This window comes from Dromiciops gliroides, chromosome 2 (genome assembly GCF_019393635.1).
Source record: "Dromiciops gliroides isolate mDroGli1 chromosome 2, mDroGli1.pri, whole genome shotgun sequence".
NCBI classification, from domain to species: Eukaryota; Metazoa; Chordata; class Mammalia; order Microbiotheria; family Microbiotheriidae; genus Dromiciops; species Dromiciops gliroides.
The window spans coordinates 227,866,379-227,883,160 of record NC_057862.1 but is presented as its reverse complement, the minus strand read 5'-3'; the positions used below and the strand labels follow the sequence as shown (position 1 = coordinate 227,883,160).

Genomic DNA, 16,782 nt, shown 5'->3' with positions numbered 1-16,782 from the left:
AATGAACATCTACTATGCACTTACAAAAAGGTCTCTGACCTCAAGGAACTTATTCTGCTAGGGGAGAGGACTTAAATACTGGCTACTAAGTCTTAATTAGAAGCTTAGCTTTTACAGCAACACCATCCTTCTGTGGATAGTATCTGTTTGGCTACAGATATTCTATATTTAACAAGGTAATACTTTGGCCACTGAGGAGGAGCTACAGATAACTCCCAATAATGCTTCAGGGAAAAAACCCCTCATTATAATGAAAATTATCAGAAATAAATGTAGTCCCTTTAAAAAGCACTTGTAGAACTAGTATACAAGAGACAGATTAGCATTTAAACTCTTCTCCAGGTCTAGTAATGAAGAGTCTGATTCTTTTCAAAACATTTTAGCTTGTACTTTTGCTAAGTTACAAATACTATGGTAATCTGGAGTAAGTGGTGTCATAACCCATATCAACTTTCTCTCCTATATATAATGTTATAGTGATGCTCAGGATTCAAGTATTTAAAGCATTTAAAAGTTTCCCACCTTCAAAAGAAGAGCTACTTTTTCACTTCCCCAAAGGTCTGAGATCTGCCACACCCAGATGTAGGCCTGTGGCAAAGGTCTTTTGACAATGGGGGTTGGAGAGAGTACTATGGGAGTAAAGAGTGTCAAGAACAACTGACTTGGATACTTAGTAGCATCTTCAATATCCACTAATAGAACTAGATCTTGTGATTGGGGACCCCTGCCGTAGTTGTCAATAAGACAGAAAGAATATGTTACCATTTGAAATGGGACTGGATACACTATCTAGTTAGAGAGTCTAGTTCAATACTGACATATAAAGGCCATAGAAATTGCCTTTAAATAGATACAATACAAAGGCTGAAACAATTAGTCACTAGATTTAACTATGTATTAAGAGTCCCATTTATTTTGATTCTCACTATGTCCCACAACTAAAGACAGATCAGATCGAAGTGAGAACTTAGAACTCTCAACAAGTTCCAGTTACTACCAATTCCTAAGAATGTATAAGACAGAGAAAACAACAATGAAGACTTTCTTAGAGAACCAGCTTCTCTATGACTTCTAACTTAGAACTTAGACTTCTAATATGTGTGAACTGCTATGTTCTAAACCCTTACTCTGATCCAGAATGAAGGCTGCATTGCTTTGGGCCACTTCATAGCCTTGTTCTGCCAACAGGAGATACTGGACCACGGCAGCATTGGAGTCACCATCTTTATAACTGTTGTAGGCAGACATGAGCCTCTCAGACCAACGGCCTCTTTCACACACGTTTTTAAATAACTGAGGAAAGAGAAAAGAAATAAATGGAAGGGGAGGTAAACTTCTCCAGAAAAAAGTCTATTAGTAATTTCTGCCACAATCCGATATATTTAAAATTTTAAAAGAAACTTTTAAAGTTAAGTCTGAGGATATTCTTTGGATATTCTGTCAACTTCATTTAATATACACAAATTTAAATGTAACACCTGACATATATTAGCTATGTGACCATGGACAAGTCACTTCACCTTGAGGTGGGCTAAGAAACACTCTAAAATGGCAAGTTACGGAGAAGTTGCTGACCTTTATTTGTAGAGGGAGTTTCCTTATTCAGGAGTTCTTGATATCGATGAAATCTTTCTCTCAACTCACTTTGTAATTCCAAGAATTATGGAAAACCATTTTAAAATGTTTTGAAACCTGAATCTGACATATTACTAGCTCTGATGACCAGTTTTATATGTTATCTTCCCCTCAAGAAAGATTCTCATGAAATATTTTGTAATGATTTATTCTGTATTTTAGTTATAGGAAGTCTTTTTATAAAGACTCCAATAAAACCTTTAAACAAATTTGTCAATTCATTTAGAATGTATCAGTTCTAGATGCATTATAAAGGAGGTCATTGGGATAAGTTAAAGATGAGACAATGAGAAAGAGAGGCATATGACACAGTGAATAGATATGGGTTAGAAGTCAGGAAGAACTTGAAACAAGTTCTATTCTGATGCACCACTGTATGTGCATTGCTGGGGAAGTCATTTTAACTCTCAATGCCCTAGGCAACTCTCTTAGTTGCAGAGCAGGTGCAGACCTGCATTGGTAGAGGGTATTTAATCACAGTTCTCATCCAAAAGAAAGTTAGGGGGAGTTCTGACATATGGGCAGAACTCAGATGGAGACATATTCTAGCTCTGTAGAAATCTGAAGAATTTTCTAACAATCAAAGCTGTCTAAACAAACAATGAAAGAGGATTCTTATGGGGTAGTAAGCTCCTTGAATTATTTGTCAGAAATGAGTGGAGGTCTAGTTGTGACACAGGAGAAAGGAATATGAGACTTCCATGATCCTTTTTAAGATTAAAAAAGGAGGTACAATGCATAATTCATAGCACTGTGCCTATAGTCCCTTCTTTGTATTATTCTCACCCTCTCCAGGGGCAGCTAAGTGGCACAGTGGATGAAGTACTGGGCTCTTGAGTTCAAATGTCACCTCAGATACTTACTAGCTGTGTGACCCTGGGCAAGTTACTTAACCCCAATTGCCTTAAAAACATCTAGGGCCTTCTCCAGTCTTCTTGATATATATCTTGCCACTGGACCTAGGTGGCTTTGAAGTTTGGTGACCTTGCATAGTCCTTTCTCACTTAAATCTAATTCAGTGCAAGTCATGACATCTTCCTGATGTCATGGTCCTCTTCAAAACAAAGGACAAACAACAATCCACCCACTCCCATTATCATAATTATGTGAGTACATATCTTTTCTCTGGAGGAGTAGTAAATGGGACACTTTGTGTCTATCTTTGTTTTCCCAGTATCCAGCCCAACGTCTGGTACATTGTTGCTGATATAAAATACTGAAATGCTGAGCATTCTTAGCAAATACGTGACTTATATCTTAGCATAGGCACTCTAAAGTACTAACCCCTTAGAGTCCCACATGCTTAACAAAGTATATGTTCACTCATTGTCCATTTCCATTTGAGGGGTGATGTCTACAAAAAAAGGGTGGGTTGTAAATTCCTTGCTCTACAAATCATCTTTACATATACAAAATGGTGAGAAAGAGAACTCACCTCCACTGCAGTATGGCATGATCTCATTACTCCAGTGCCTGTGGCATGCATTTGGGCTAGATTATAAAAAGCCAAGATATGCCCTCCTTGGGATGCTAAATTGAAATATTTCAAGGCTTGTTTATAATCTCGCTTGACTCCAATGCCATCTGCAAAAAAAAAAAATGGCATCCAATGTCATTAATACTGGCCTAAAAGTAGCAGCAGCAGAGAGCCTGTATGAATTATTCAAATAAAGTAAAAATCTTATTGGAAAAAAGCACTTGTTCAGGTAAGAAGTTAACTAGATCAACATTCAAAGATTACAAAGGCAAATACAATGTCCCAAAGATTGCACTGTTAAATAAATCGCTGGAACTGAACTGGTAGTATAGCTCCTATTGCATACTCATAGTGCCACCTAGTGGAAAAATCAACAAATTAAATTTATTACTGTAGTATTATATTACTTACTGTAATACATAGAGCCCAGCTGAAGTTGTCCATCTACCCATCCTTGTTCAGCAGCTTTCTGAAAATACTTCAATGCCAGATCATAATTCTGTGGAAAGATGGGTTAAGTCATTTGACAATTTAAAAGGATGACATACGTGTCAATATTAGGTCAAGTCATTCATGAACGAAGGAAAAAAAAGTTCCTGTCCCACAATCTATAGGAACAAGTAAGAACTATGTATTTGTTACTTTAGTAAGAGACAGAAAAGATAACAGTATATATGCTTTTCCCCCAGAGTTAACTGAATATTAAAAATACCTACCCTCCAAGGACTAAAAAGTTTTAGCCTAAGATTGCATTTTGGCATTAATGGTAATAACTCATACATACATATCATTTTAAGGTTTAAACAATGCTCACATCAACTGTGTGAGGTAAATAATTAAATTTTGTTAAATAATAACCATTTTACAGATGAAAAAACTGAGCTACTGCAAGGTTAAGTGACTTGCCCAGGATCATGTGGCTCAAAAGAGCCATCAAACCTAGAAATCAGACTCTTGATCCTGAGCCCAGTACTCTCTCCACTATGCTATTTTGTCTCTCTCTACATTAGCTCTTTGACTAGAGGTATATAAATAGAACACGGGGTCTTAATTTAAGAAATGGTTTAAACTTTTTTTATTATATACCATATTGTAAGATATGGGTAACTGTTCCTCAATTTCTCTAGCAGTAAAACTGGGACTACTCCTTGCTACTATTTTCCCTCTATGAAGGTAATAAAATGCTATATAGGGTCACTGGAAGAATTTATTATACATATACACAATGCAACTTTCAGATAAATGCAACTGCTAAATATCAATTTTAGTTTTCAGAAATGATCAAGAAGGAATAAGAAATTATTTTAAATTACTTTTTTTTGGCTTTGGTTTATGGAATACTTGTTTTTTTTGTTGTTGTTGTTTTTTTTGCAGGGCAGTGGGGATTAAGTGACTTGCCCAGGGTCACACAGCTAGTAAGTGTCAAGGGTCTGAGGCCAGATTTGAACTCAGGTACTCCTGAATCCAGGGCCAGTGCTTTATCCACTGGTTTATGGAATACTTGAAAGTTAATGAGAAACCTAGGATCCCAAGGCTTATTTTTCAAACAAAAATTAAGAGTTTTTGCTATTGGTTGTGTAATGATTGGAATGACGCCACCTACTGGAGACTTGCTGTGGGAAAGCTCCACCATGAGGAAAATGCCTCAGAGGCATTGTGGCTTTTCCTTGGCGTCAGGAAATGATGTTTGCTCATGGGTGCTGTCTATCAAGGCTACCAGCCAATCAACTTGAGGAGCCTCCTATGTTCTGGGAGGAGACAGGAAGGAGGAAAGGGAGCCTGCACAGAGAGCGCTGGGCCTTTGGGCTTGCTGACTTGACGGTGGTGGCGGCAGAGGACTTCACAGGAAATTTGAGGAAAGATAGGAATGCCAGGCTGTTAGAATTCTGTTCTCAATCTTTTTCTTTCTATTTTCCAATAAACCCTTAAAAACCTAAACTTGTTTTATCAGTGATTTTTAGTCAGTTTCCCCCAAACTGGGGGAACAGATTAGAATCCACATTTAGAATCTTAAATTACACAGTTGCCTGTCTTCCAAAAATACTAGTGGTAAATTAACACAGGAAGAAACTATTTTTTTTTTTTGCAGGGCAATGAGGGTTAAGTGACTTGCCCCGGGTCACACAGCTAGTAAGTGGCAAGTGTCTAAGGCTGGATTTGAACTCAGGTCCTCCTGAATCCAGGGCCAATGCTTTATCTACTGTGTCACCTAGCAGCCCTGGAAGAAATTAATTTTAAATCAAAACTGATAGAACATCTCATTTACTTGTTAGGGACTTGAGTTAAAATGTATAAAACTACTAGAAAATCATATTCATAATCTTTATGGATTTTTGAGATGAAACAGCTAGTGTGTAGTTAGTCTTATGAAAATCAGTGTTTTGAATTCAATTAGAGAAGCCAGGAGACATCTTGTACATACCCTCCCATATTCTGTCTTTCTACACTTGTGTCAAGAAGAAAGCTCTTTATTGAGCTGAACAAAGGAAGGATTTTTTATTCTCTTTTGAGTGAGCTCGGTCCAGAGTAAACAAAATAATTGAGGATATATAAAGCTGAGCGATATATGAAGGTATACAAAGTTAAGAGATTAATGAAGGCATATAAAGTTGAGTCAGTGGGGCTTAGTGACTAAGTAGTGGGATTTGGAATATTCCAAAGAAAAAGGTAAAATGCTAACAGAGAAATGATATAGCATAAGCATTTTGATTGTTCGGCTTTTCCTATGGAAAAGCACTTTCCCATAGTCATTTAGGATAGCAATATCTCATATACCCATAGTTCTTTGCAGTATTATCAAGCTTTCTAGAAGTACAACAAAATCAAGAATGCCTAGGACCAAGATTCCACCATGGATTTTTTGGGGGTGGGGGGGTGGGAGGGGGAGTATTTGAATACCTAAAGAAAAAAAAAACATTGCCTTGAAGGAACTTACATTCTACTAATGAGATACAACATATATACAGATAAGTAAAATACAAAGTAGGCAGTGATGGGGTCAAAGGAGAACAAAAAGAGCTCTAGGAAGATTTAAGGAAGGAAAGAACTAACAACTTGAATAAGATTAGGGAAGCCTTCATGGTAGTGTCTGAGCTAGTACTACTGAAAGGAGATCAAGATTCAAACAGAGATAGAGGGCATTAATGGCTTATGCAAAAAACAAAAACAAAAACTAGTAGGACACTTTAGTGGCAATGTGTGAATGTGAGACAAGTCTTAAAATGTAGGTTGGAGATAGTGTGTGCAGGGCCTTTAAAGCTAAGTTAAATCAGTAGTATTTCATCCCTACACACAATGGGAGCCACTAAAGGTTGAAATGGTCAGATTTGTGTCTAAGAAAGATTGTTTGCACAGCTACAGGAAAGATGAATGAGAGTGGATAGACTGAAAAAACCCTGAGACCAATTATAAAGTTATTACAACATTCTGGTGAATGAGGGCCTGAGCTAAGGTGATAGCTGTCAGAATACAGAGAAAGGGATACAACGCTTGACAACTGAAAGGATATGTGGAGTGAAGGAGATGTCTAGGATGACGCTAAGGTTAGAAACTGTGGTGTTATGCCTGTGTCAATTCCTTAAATATTTTGTAGGTCTAACTACCAGCTATCAAAGATGAAGAGTTCTGTTTTGATTACATCAAGTTTAAGGTTCAGGCAGGACATCCAGGTGAAAATGTCTAGCAGGGAGTTACAGTTGACGAATTGGAATTCAGGAGCAAGATTAAAACTGGATGTGAAAACAAAACAAAACAAACAAACAAAAACCTGGATGTGCATTTGGAACTCATAGCATGGAATCAGATGAAATCACCAAAAGCAAGAAGAGAACAACCAGGAAAGAACAGTGTCATAGAGACCAAGAGAAGAGAGATGATCAAGGAGAATAGGGCTTTTTATATTAAAAACTACAGAAATACCAATGAGGAAAAGAACTTAAAAAAATGAGGAACAGAGGTCTGGAGAGGTTAAATGACTTGCCCAGGGTGTAACAAATAAGAAAGTGGCAGAGCTGGAAGACAATGCAGGTCCCAGAAGACTCTCCAATCCAAATCCAGTATTCTTTCTTTCTTTTTGTTTTTTAAATATGGAACACTTCACGAATTTGCGTGTCATCCTTGCACAGGGGCCATGCTAATCTTCTCTGTATCGTTCCAATTTTAGTTATGTGCTGCCGAAGCAAGCACCAGTATTCTTTCCATTGTACCACATGCCTCTCCCAGGGACACAATTAGAGGGGTTAACCTTAAAGGAGAAGAGGATAACGTAAAGATATTGAGTTGTTCTGAAATGTGAAGGAGGAGAAATGAAGGAGCTCTTGACATATGGCCTCAAATTTTTCAGTAAAGTAGGAGGCAAGACCATTTCTTAGGAGAGAGAAGAATGGGGGCTTAAGGATTTAAAATTTAGTTAGGGAAATAGAGCACATATAAAGTTAAATAGCAATACAAAGAAGCATATGACAGGTGCCAAATGAGTAGTATAGTTATTGCTATGGGAACTTGGGAAGAAAATGATCACCAACAACTGTGGTAGTTAAGAGAACTCCTCTCACCTCCATCTTGTAGGATTCCTAACTTCCTTCAAAGCATTCCTCTTAAGCATCTTTCCTAATCTTTTACCTTATTAGTAATTTCTCCCTCGAGAAATTACTTTGTAGTATTTTCTGAAAACACTGTATTTATTTACTTATGTACATGTGCATCCACCTATTTCCTAGAAGTACATATTTGAATGGAGGAACTTTTTTCTTCATTTTATCACAGAGCCTAGCATAGAGTCTTGCACATAGGAGCTGCTTAATAAATATTTGTTGAATTGATCTGACTTCATGAAAGAAGGACTTAAGCTAGAAGGATGGGCAACACAATAACATTAATTACTGCTTAATTACAACTTCCTGAACAACTCCAGCAAGTGAAATTGCAAATTTTCTTTTATAAATGCTCAGCAAAATCCTTATAGCATAAACTACCCAAAACTCAAAACGGTGAAAACTCAAAAATGGAAAATAAAAGATTACAGCATGAAAAATTTGAAGAGAATGAAATCAGGTACCTTTCACAACTAGGGCTAGGGAGGGGATTTCTAACTAAACAAAGGACAGAGAAGATCATAAAAATATAACAGAAAATTTTACTGTAGTAAATTTAAAGGCTTTTGATGAAAGTATAACACTAAGGACCATTCCCAACAGATAAATGGTAATAGAATATATAAGTAGAAACCCACAGTGTGGATGCTGGAAGCAACAGAGAGTTGAAGGAAGCAGTGTGGCTGTGGTAGTGCTCAGTGCTCAGTCACTGAGGTCCCTTGGATTCTGCCCTGAAGATCCAGTACTCTGGGCATCAAAAATCTAGAAGGGCCTAACTCTAGGAGGTAGAGTTAAGCACAGGATCCAAAGAGACCCTGGTCATCTCAACCAAAAGTGAAGCAAGGAGAGGAGCCTGGCACTCAAATAAGTTGTACTTCAAGAACTAAGGCTGGAAAGAAGGTAGCAGCAACTATTATAAATAATTGTGAATCCAGAAATACCCCAAATCAGGAGATAGTAACCTACTAACAACTTCAAGCAGGGACTCAAAGAAAAAGACAAGCAACAAAAAAAGGACTACATGACTCTCAAAAAATTAAGCAAGAGATAGAAAAATGAAATAAGAGATCTGGAGTAAAGAACTAGAAGGAGAAGAAATAGCTTAGAACAAAAAATTGTAAACTTGACCTAAGTAAGACACTCCCTGAAAATCAGAATGGACCAAATAGATACCAATGACTCAGCTAGATAGCAACATAATCAAAAGAAAGAAAACTAAAAGAAAATGTAAGGCATCTCATAAAAAATAACTGATTTGGAAAACGGTTCAGGGAGAATCTAAAAATCACTGTACTGTCTGAAAAATGATTAAAAGAGCTTTAACATTATATTTCAAGGAATCATAAATGAAAATTGCCCAGATAGATTAGAACCAGAGGGCAAAGTGCAGATAAAAAGAAATTCAATGATGACCTCATCAAAGTTAGACCAAAAGGAAAAGTACAGGGAATGTCAGCTAAAACCTAGAGCTTTAAAACCCAGAGCTTCTATGTCAAAGAAAAAAATACTGAAAATAGCCATAAAAGAATTTGAATACTAAGGAGCCACAATTAGGACCACATAAGACTTGAAAGTATTTACTATAAACTAGAGGAGATCTTGGAATACAATATTTCAAAAAGCAGAAGATATGGACTTAGAACCAAGAATAACTTACCCTGCAAAGCAAAGTGTAGTCCTATGGAGAAAAATGGACCATAGGACCTCCAAGCATTTCTAATAACAAGTCCAGAACGGAGTAGGTACTTCTTTTTTTTTTTTGTATGAGTAGGTACTTTGAAGTACAAAAACAAAAGAATCAAGAGAAACCAGAAAGGTAAAGGTAAATTTATTTGAGCAATTAGTGAGGGACTTATGATGATACAGTGCTAACATTGTAATAGAGCAGGGGGTTTTTAACCTTGGGTTTATTGATAGATTTCAAGGTCTGTAAATTGGGATGTGGGGGAGAAATCTTTATTTTCACTAACCTCTAACTGGATTTTAGCATTTTCTATAATAACAACATTATTCTGAAGAAGGGGTCATTAGACTTCACTAGATTGTCAAAAGAGTTCATGACACAACAGAGGTTAAGAACCCCTAAAGAATCAAGAAAAATCAAGTTTTCAAAGAAAAACAGAGGAATGGGGCAGAAGAAGGAATTAATTGGTTCTTTTCTGAGGGTATTCAAGGAGAAAAGAGAAGAGAGGGTAAAAGAAATACCTCAATGTAGAAAGGAGGAATAAAGCGTGGAACTGCAACTTGCTATTTCTCATAACTGGAGTATGTGAGGAGCATATGAGAGAAAAGAGTACTGAACACACACACACACACACACACACACACACACACACACACACACACACACACACAGAGTTTAGGTTAGAAAGATATCAAACTGAGCAGGGAAACAAATGGAGATAGGGAGAGAAGTGGTTAAGAAGGAGGATGTAAAATAAATTAAAAAAAAAAAGGGGCAGCTAGGTGGCGCAGTGGATAAAGCACCGGCCCTGGATTCAGGAGTTCCTGAGTTCAAATCCGGCCTCAGACACTTGACACTTACTAGCTGTGTGACCCTGGGCAAGTCACAACCCCCATTGCCCCACAAAAAAAATAAATTAAAAAAAAATTAAAAAAAAAAAAAGGAGAAGAATGCCAGGAATGAAGCAGGTACAAGAAAAACAAATGTCTTGATCCTGAAAAAGAAACAAACAAACAAACAAAAGAACTGAAAACTAAAGGGGAGTACCCTTAAATCTGGGGTCTGCTGAAAAAACTGTGGTATGTGAATGCTATAATACTGTATTGATAAAATAAATGATGAGACTATTACAGTGAGTCCTGGGAAGTATGATCTGCAAAAGACTGAAGTAAGCAGAACCAGAAAAATAACAAAAATAGCAATTAAAAAAACCAAATCAAAACCAAACCAATCCTGAAAGACTTGAGAACTCTGATCAAAGCAATGGCTAACCATGTTTTCATGATGAAGAATTGTACCCACTTACTAACAGAAAGGTGATGGATGTACTCAAGGTGAAAAAGAGGCATACACACACACACACACACACACACACATATGTATATGTATTTTTTTGGGGGGACAATGAGGGTTAAGTGACTTGCCCAGGGTCACACAGCTACTAAGTGTCAAGTGTCTGAGGCTGGATTTGAACTCGGGTCCTTCCGAATCCAGGGCCAGTGCTTTATCCACTGTGCCACCTAGCTGCCCCAGAGGCATATATTTTTGAACATGGCCACTGTGTGGATTTTATTTGTTTGACTATGCTTATTTGTTACAAATTTTCTTCTTTTCTTTCTGCTTTTAATTGAATCAATTTAAAAAAAAACAAACTATTTTTTAAAATGTACAGAAGAGAAAAGAAGGAAATTCAGAAAGAAGCAAAGACATGTGGGACAGTTTTTTAAAAATGTAGGACAGGGCAGTTAGGTGGTGCAGTGGATAGAGCACCAGCCCTGGAGTCAGGAGTACCTGAGTTCAAATCCGGCCTCAGACACTTAACACTTACTAGCTGTGTGACCTTGGGCAAGTCACTTAACCCCAATTGCTTCACAAAAACAAAACAACAAAAAAAGTAGGACAGTTTTGAAAATAACATATAGAATTTATTACATAATTTTTAAAAAAGTGGCATTCTAATCCACCGTTGGTGGAGTTATAAAAAGATCCAACCATTCTGGAGAGCAATTTGGAACCATGCCCAAAGGGCTATAAAACTGTGTATACCCTTTGATCCAGCAATAGTGCTGCTAGGTTTATATCCCAAAGACATCCCAAAAAAGAGAAAAAGACCTATTTGTACAAAAATATTTATAGCAGCTCTTTTTGTAGTGGCTAAGAATTGGAAATTAAAGGAATGCCAATCAATTGGGGAATGGCTAAACAAGCTGTGGTATATGATGGTGATGGAATATTATCATGCTATAAGAAATGACAAAGCAGGATGATTTCAGAAAGGCCTGGAAAGACTTGTATGGACTGATGTATAGTGAAGAGAGCAGAACCAAGAGAACATTGTGCACAGAGACAGCAATATTGTTTGATGAAGAACTCTGAAAGACTTAACTATTCTTAACAATATAATGATCCAAGACAATCCCAAAGGACTTTTGATGAAACATACTATCCACCTCCAAAGAAAGAACTGATACTGATTGAACACAGACTGAAGTGTGTTATTTTTCACTTTCTTTCATTTTTTTCTTTTATTCAAGTTTTCTTGTACAAAATGACTAATAAAGTAATATTTTAAATAATTGCACATGCATAACCTGTATGTGATTGCTTACCATCTCAGAGAGGGGGTAGGAGGGAGGGGATGGGGGAAGGTAAGAAAGGATAAAATTTGGAACTCAAAACTTTAAGTAAAAATGTTTATTATTAAAAAAAAGTAAGTGGTATAAAAGATTCAGTTTCATATAAAATCCTCTTTTTTTGTGATCTTCTGCGTGCATGGAAATGCTTTTTTTCTGGTGTTTTAAGTGCAGAAAAAAATTAAAAACAGAAATGCAAATTAAAAGAACCCTAATACCATATTAACTGACAAACACAACATAAGATTGGGCATTGATAGGTGGTGGGAAGTTATCTCATGTAATGTTGGTGGAGCTGTGAAGTGTTCCAACTGTTCAGAATTACAATTTGGAATTATGCAAGGAAAAAAACTAAATTGTCTACAATGACCCAGTGATTCCACTACTATGCAAGTACCTTAAGGAAGTTAAAAAGATTCAAAGCCTCACTATATATCAAAATATTAATAGCACTCTTTATAGTGACAAAAAAACCCGAAAACAAAGTGGGTACCAATAGTTTGGGGAATGGTTGAAACAACTAGGGTATATGAAATATAATATTATTGTACAGTAAGAAAAGATGAATATTAGGCACAAAGAACCATGGGATGACTTGTATGAACTAATATAGAATGAAATAAGCAGAGCTAAAGGAACCATATAAATAACTAGGAAAAGGTAATGAAAGATCACTAAAAGAAGTCAAACTCGAACTCCTTCATAGTAGAAGACAGCTAGGGCAGAATATTATGTTTAAATAAATATGTTCAGATTTGGCTGCTGTTCTGAATGCTTTAAATTATTTTTATTTAAATTAACTTTAATTTATTTTTATTAAATTATTTCATTTTACTCATAAGGCAAGAATTTTAATTTGGAATATGTATATATGAAATGACTATGATGTAAAAACAAAAGCCATCAACAAATGCTTTAAAAAATTTTTAAATGAAGTAAATTCACAAATCAATTTTAATATATATATTTTTTTGAGAATCTTAGCCCAAAAATGACATTTCTTTTCTTTCTTTCTTTCTTTCTTCCTTTTTGGCCTGCTACCGTGAAATAGTATTGCTGTACTGAGCCAGCAATTCACTTTTGAACTTTTAATTAACTTGGTTGGCCTGCTTTAGGCTAACAGACCAGGCCTCCATTAACATGCCCTTTGGTTTGCCTGTACAGTATTTCAGAAAGGGCCTTACTATTTGGGGCCTTGAATACAGCGATTCTGGAGAGCCTCTTACCAGGGATGACTTGACACTAAGGAAAGAAAAAGACAATAAAGAAGAGGGGGAGTATTGAAATTATGAAGGAAGAGCTGAAGACTTTCAATCTGTGTTCACAAAATTTAGTAATGACGCTACTGATGGGGAATGCCATGAAATTATATACCCTTATATTCCCATTTTACTCATTTTTCATTTGTGCTGTCTGTTGCAGTTAATCTTTTCTACGTTTTAACACCCTCATTCAAAAGCGTCTTTCATGACTGATGGTGATATGAAACGAACAGATGTCCCATAGCTAGACACTATTCCCTCTAATACTTCTTGCAGTTATTATTTTAATCTTTCTAAAATACGCCCCCCCCCCTTATTATGTCATTCCCCTGACTAAAAACTTCCAATGGTTCCTCACTGTCTACCAAATTAAATTCAAAATCCTTTGCATGGTATTTTGGTCCTACTGTGGTGTTCTGACTCTGTGGGGCCACTGTGGATAAAAGTGACTGCATGTCCTCTGTAACTTCACTACTGTTTACCTCATTAGAAAGCCCAAGTCTAGTTTCCCCTTCATGCTTCAAACTGACATCAATTCTTCTCTCCTAAACTACAGAAAGTGAGAAGGGCAAATACAGAGTATCTAGTAAAATCCCATAAATTTATTGATATGGAAACTCAAGTCTTTAGAGGTTATGTGCTAGTTAAAGGACCCACTTCTAGTAAGCAGAACCCAAGGTTTGCTGACTTAAAATCCAGTGTTTCTTCTACTACCCCACAGTGTCCAGCACCCATTTAGGGAGAATATAACTCACCATGGGCTAGGAAAGCCTCTTCTATCCCCTTAAATTCCGAGTGAGGAACAACCTTATCTGTATGCTACCACTACCCCTTCATTCCATCTACTTTTAGGCCATGATGACATCCTCACTTGGCCACACAGAAGTTGCTTGTTAATAAAGGAGTTTATTAATGTTTCTCTTTGAATTTCTTGTTCACTTTTTTGAACTTGGGCTCTGTTTTTGGATAACTGCTGGGGCACATGGGGGAAAATGAGACTCTTTACACAGTGCCATTAACTACATCCATTCAAGTCTTCTGCAACTTATACTCATGGAGCAATTTTAAAAATTGAAATGGAAGTGTCTTCTAATTTGTATACTCTAAAACATTTAGCATAGTACTTTCATACACAGTATGTATCAGAAATATTTGGTTGCTCTATTAACTACTTAGGGAACAACAAATAGACAAGTTTGACTGGAACATAATTCCCCGAGGGAGATAATGTTGGAGAGGGAAATAGGATCTAGATTTTGGAAGGCTATCTATCTAAGGAAATGGAAGCCACTGATGACAGGAGTAAGATGTGGTATATTTAGTTACCATTAAAACAAGAGGGGGAGAAACAACTAAACAACAATTCCTGAATGATAATAAAGGGCTCAGCTTTGACTGATTATAATGCTTTACAATGATTGCTTACCACTGGAACTCCCCTTCCATACAAGTAAGCCATTCCAAGTCCACTCTGTCCAACTGGGTTGCCCTGAAAAAGATCAAGGTAAAGGATAGTTTAGAAATACAAATTAAAATTCATTTGAGACAGAATGCAATGCATAAATCAGATATTAAGGGACAGCAAATGAAATGATATATGGATATACATATATTAAATACTTAAAAGTTAGAATACAAATTATTTTTTCTTTGCAAGGACTAAAACTGAATGGAATTCAGGACAATAGAAAACTTTTCCACAACTTTTCTGTAAAGAAATAGAATCGTGACTGTTTTTAGTTACTTTTCTGAAGGATATTCTTTTCCACGTTACCTTCATGACTAAACTGAAATTGCTACTGTCCTCTACAAAACGGGTCTGTTGCATTCCATATAAAAACAGCAGTTCCTAATTTTTTCTATTTGAGAGGATGTAGAAAACCATGTTTTTGTTTTGTTTTGTGTGGGGCATTGGGGGTTAAGTGACTTGGCCAAGGTCACACAGCTAGTAAGTGTCAAGTGTCTGAGGCTGGATTTGAACTCAGGTACTCCTGAATCCAGGGTTGGTGCTTTATCCACTGCGCCACCTAGCTGCCCCTGCTATGTTTGTTTTTTATGTAGCCCCCTGAGTAATGGGGTAAAGTAGTAAAAAAGTTTCTGTGAACTGTATTAGGGCAATGTTGCTAACAGAAGTCAGGAGATAAACTAGAAAAAGGTAAGAAGGAAAGCCTATCATTGTTTCGTGCCCCAAAGGACAAAAAACAAGTATTAATTAATCAAAAAAGCATTTATTAAATGTTTCCTATGTGCCAGGCACCCTGCTAGGTGCTGGGAACATTAAGGCAAAAAATGAAACAGTTCCTACTCTTAAAGAGTTAGTGTACGTGGGTGTGTATACATACATATATGTATATAAATGTGTGTATGTGTAGACACAAACATATTTACACACACACTGTGTGTATACATATACAAAATGAATGGAAAATAAATATAAGGTAGTTGAGTATGGAATGGAATAAGGCACTAACAGTTGGATGGGCTTCATGCAGAAGGTTGTGCTTAAGCTATATTTTATGGGACTTTAGGGATTAGGGATTTTAATCAAGCAACAAATATTTATTAAACACCTACTCTGAGCCAGGTACTCTGCTAGGTGCTAGAATTACAAGTACAAAGAATGAAATAAATCCTTTTCATAAGGAATCTATATTATATCAAGAAAAAAATGTACATATTCATGTGATACTAAATATAAGGGAAAGTACTAGTAATTGGGGGAGGATCAGGAAGGATTATGTTCTTAACCTTTTTTGTGTCATGGAAGTCTTTGGCAATATGGTAAAACCTATGGACTCCCTTCTCAGAATAATGTTTTGATGCATAAAATAAGATATAAAGGGTCACAAAGGAAGCTGACAGTAAATAAAAATAAAGATATATTTTTCTTCCATACAAATTCATGAAGCCCCTTAAATCTACACATGGATCTCACTGTGAAGGATTTTAAAAGTCAAACGGGGGCAGCTAGGTGGCGCAGTGGATAGAGCACTGGCCCTGGAGTCAGGAGGACCTGAGTTCAAATCCGGCCTCAGACACTTAACACTTACTAGCTGTGTGACCCTGGGCAAGTCACTTAACCCCAATTGCCTCACTTAAAAAAAAAAAGTCAAATGGAGTCTATATATGATGTTAAAGGTATTACTATAAGAGGTGGAAGTGATGAGGAACTTGCATTCAAGGCATAGGAATGAGTGTTATGTATGAGCAAAAGTAAGATGGTAAATTTGGCAGGACCAAAGAATGCAAGAAGAGGAATAATGGACTGGAAAGGCAGGTTGGGATCAGATTATAAAGGGATTTAAATCCCCCAAAAATGAGATTACATTTGTTCTTGAGTATAACAGGAAGCCTATGGAATTTAGTGACTTTGGAGTGACATAATAATCATCTTTCTTTAAAATTATTCTAGTAAAAAGAAAGTTTAAGGTAATATTAAAGTCAACATAATTTATGAAATTCAGAGTACCAAATATAGCTGATGGGTTAAATATTTCAG

The 16,782-nt window shown here is 36.5% G+C and overlaps 1 protein-coding gene and 1 non-coding gene across 4 annotated transcripts in view; both read right to left on the bottom strand.

The window, feature by feature from the left end:
* SEL1L (SEL1L adaptor subunit of ERAD E3 ubiquitin ligase) overlaps positions 1 to 16,782 on the bottom strand; it is a 75,552-nt gene that overhangs the window by 12,239 nt on the left and 46,531 nt on the right. For 2 of the 3 annotated variants that reach the window (XM_043981968.1, XM_043981969.1), the window contains exons 14-17: positions 14,710 to 14,772; positions 3,524 to 3,611; positions 3,071 to 3,219; positions 1,128 to 1,293 (exon numbers count right to left, since the gene is read on the bottom strand). In XM_043981968.1, coding sequence (XP_043837903.1) covers positions 1,128 to 1,293; positions 3,071 to 3,219; positions 3,524 to 3,611; positions 14,710 to 14,772 — 466 coding nt within the window. Of the gene's footprint in view, positions 1 to 1,127; positions 1,294 to 3,070; positions 3,220 to 3,523; positions 3,612 to 13,094; positions 13,264 to 14,709; positions 14,773 to 16,782 lie in introns of those variants that run through there. The other variant, XM_043981970.1, reaches the window with a different exon arrangement.
* On the bottom strand, positions 7,192 to 7,296 carry LOC122744813. Its single transcript, XR_006355156.1, has one exon. It is a non-coding gene; the product is annotated as a U6 spliceosomal RNA (small nuclear RNA).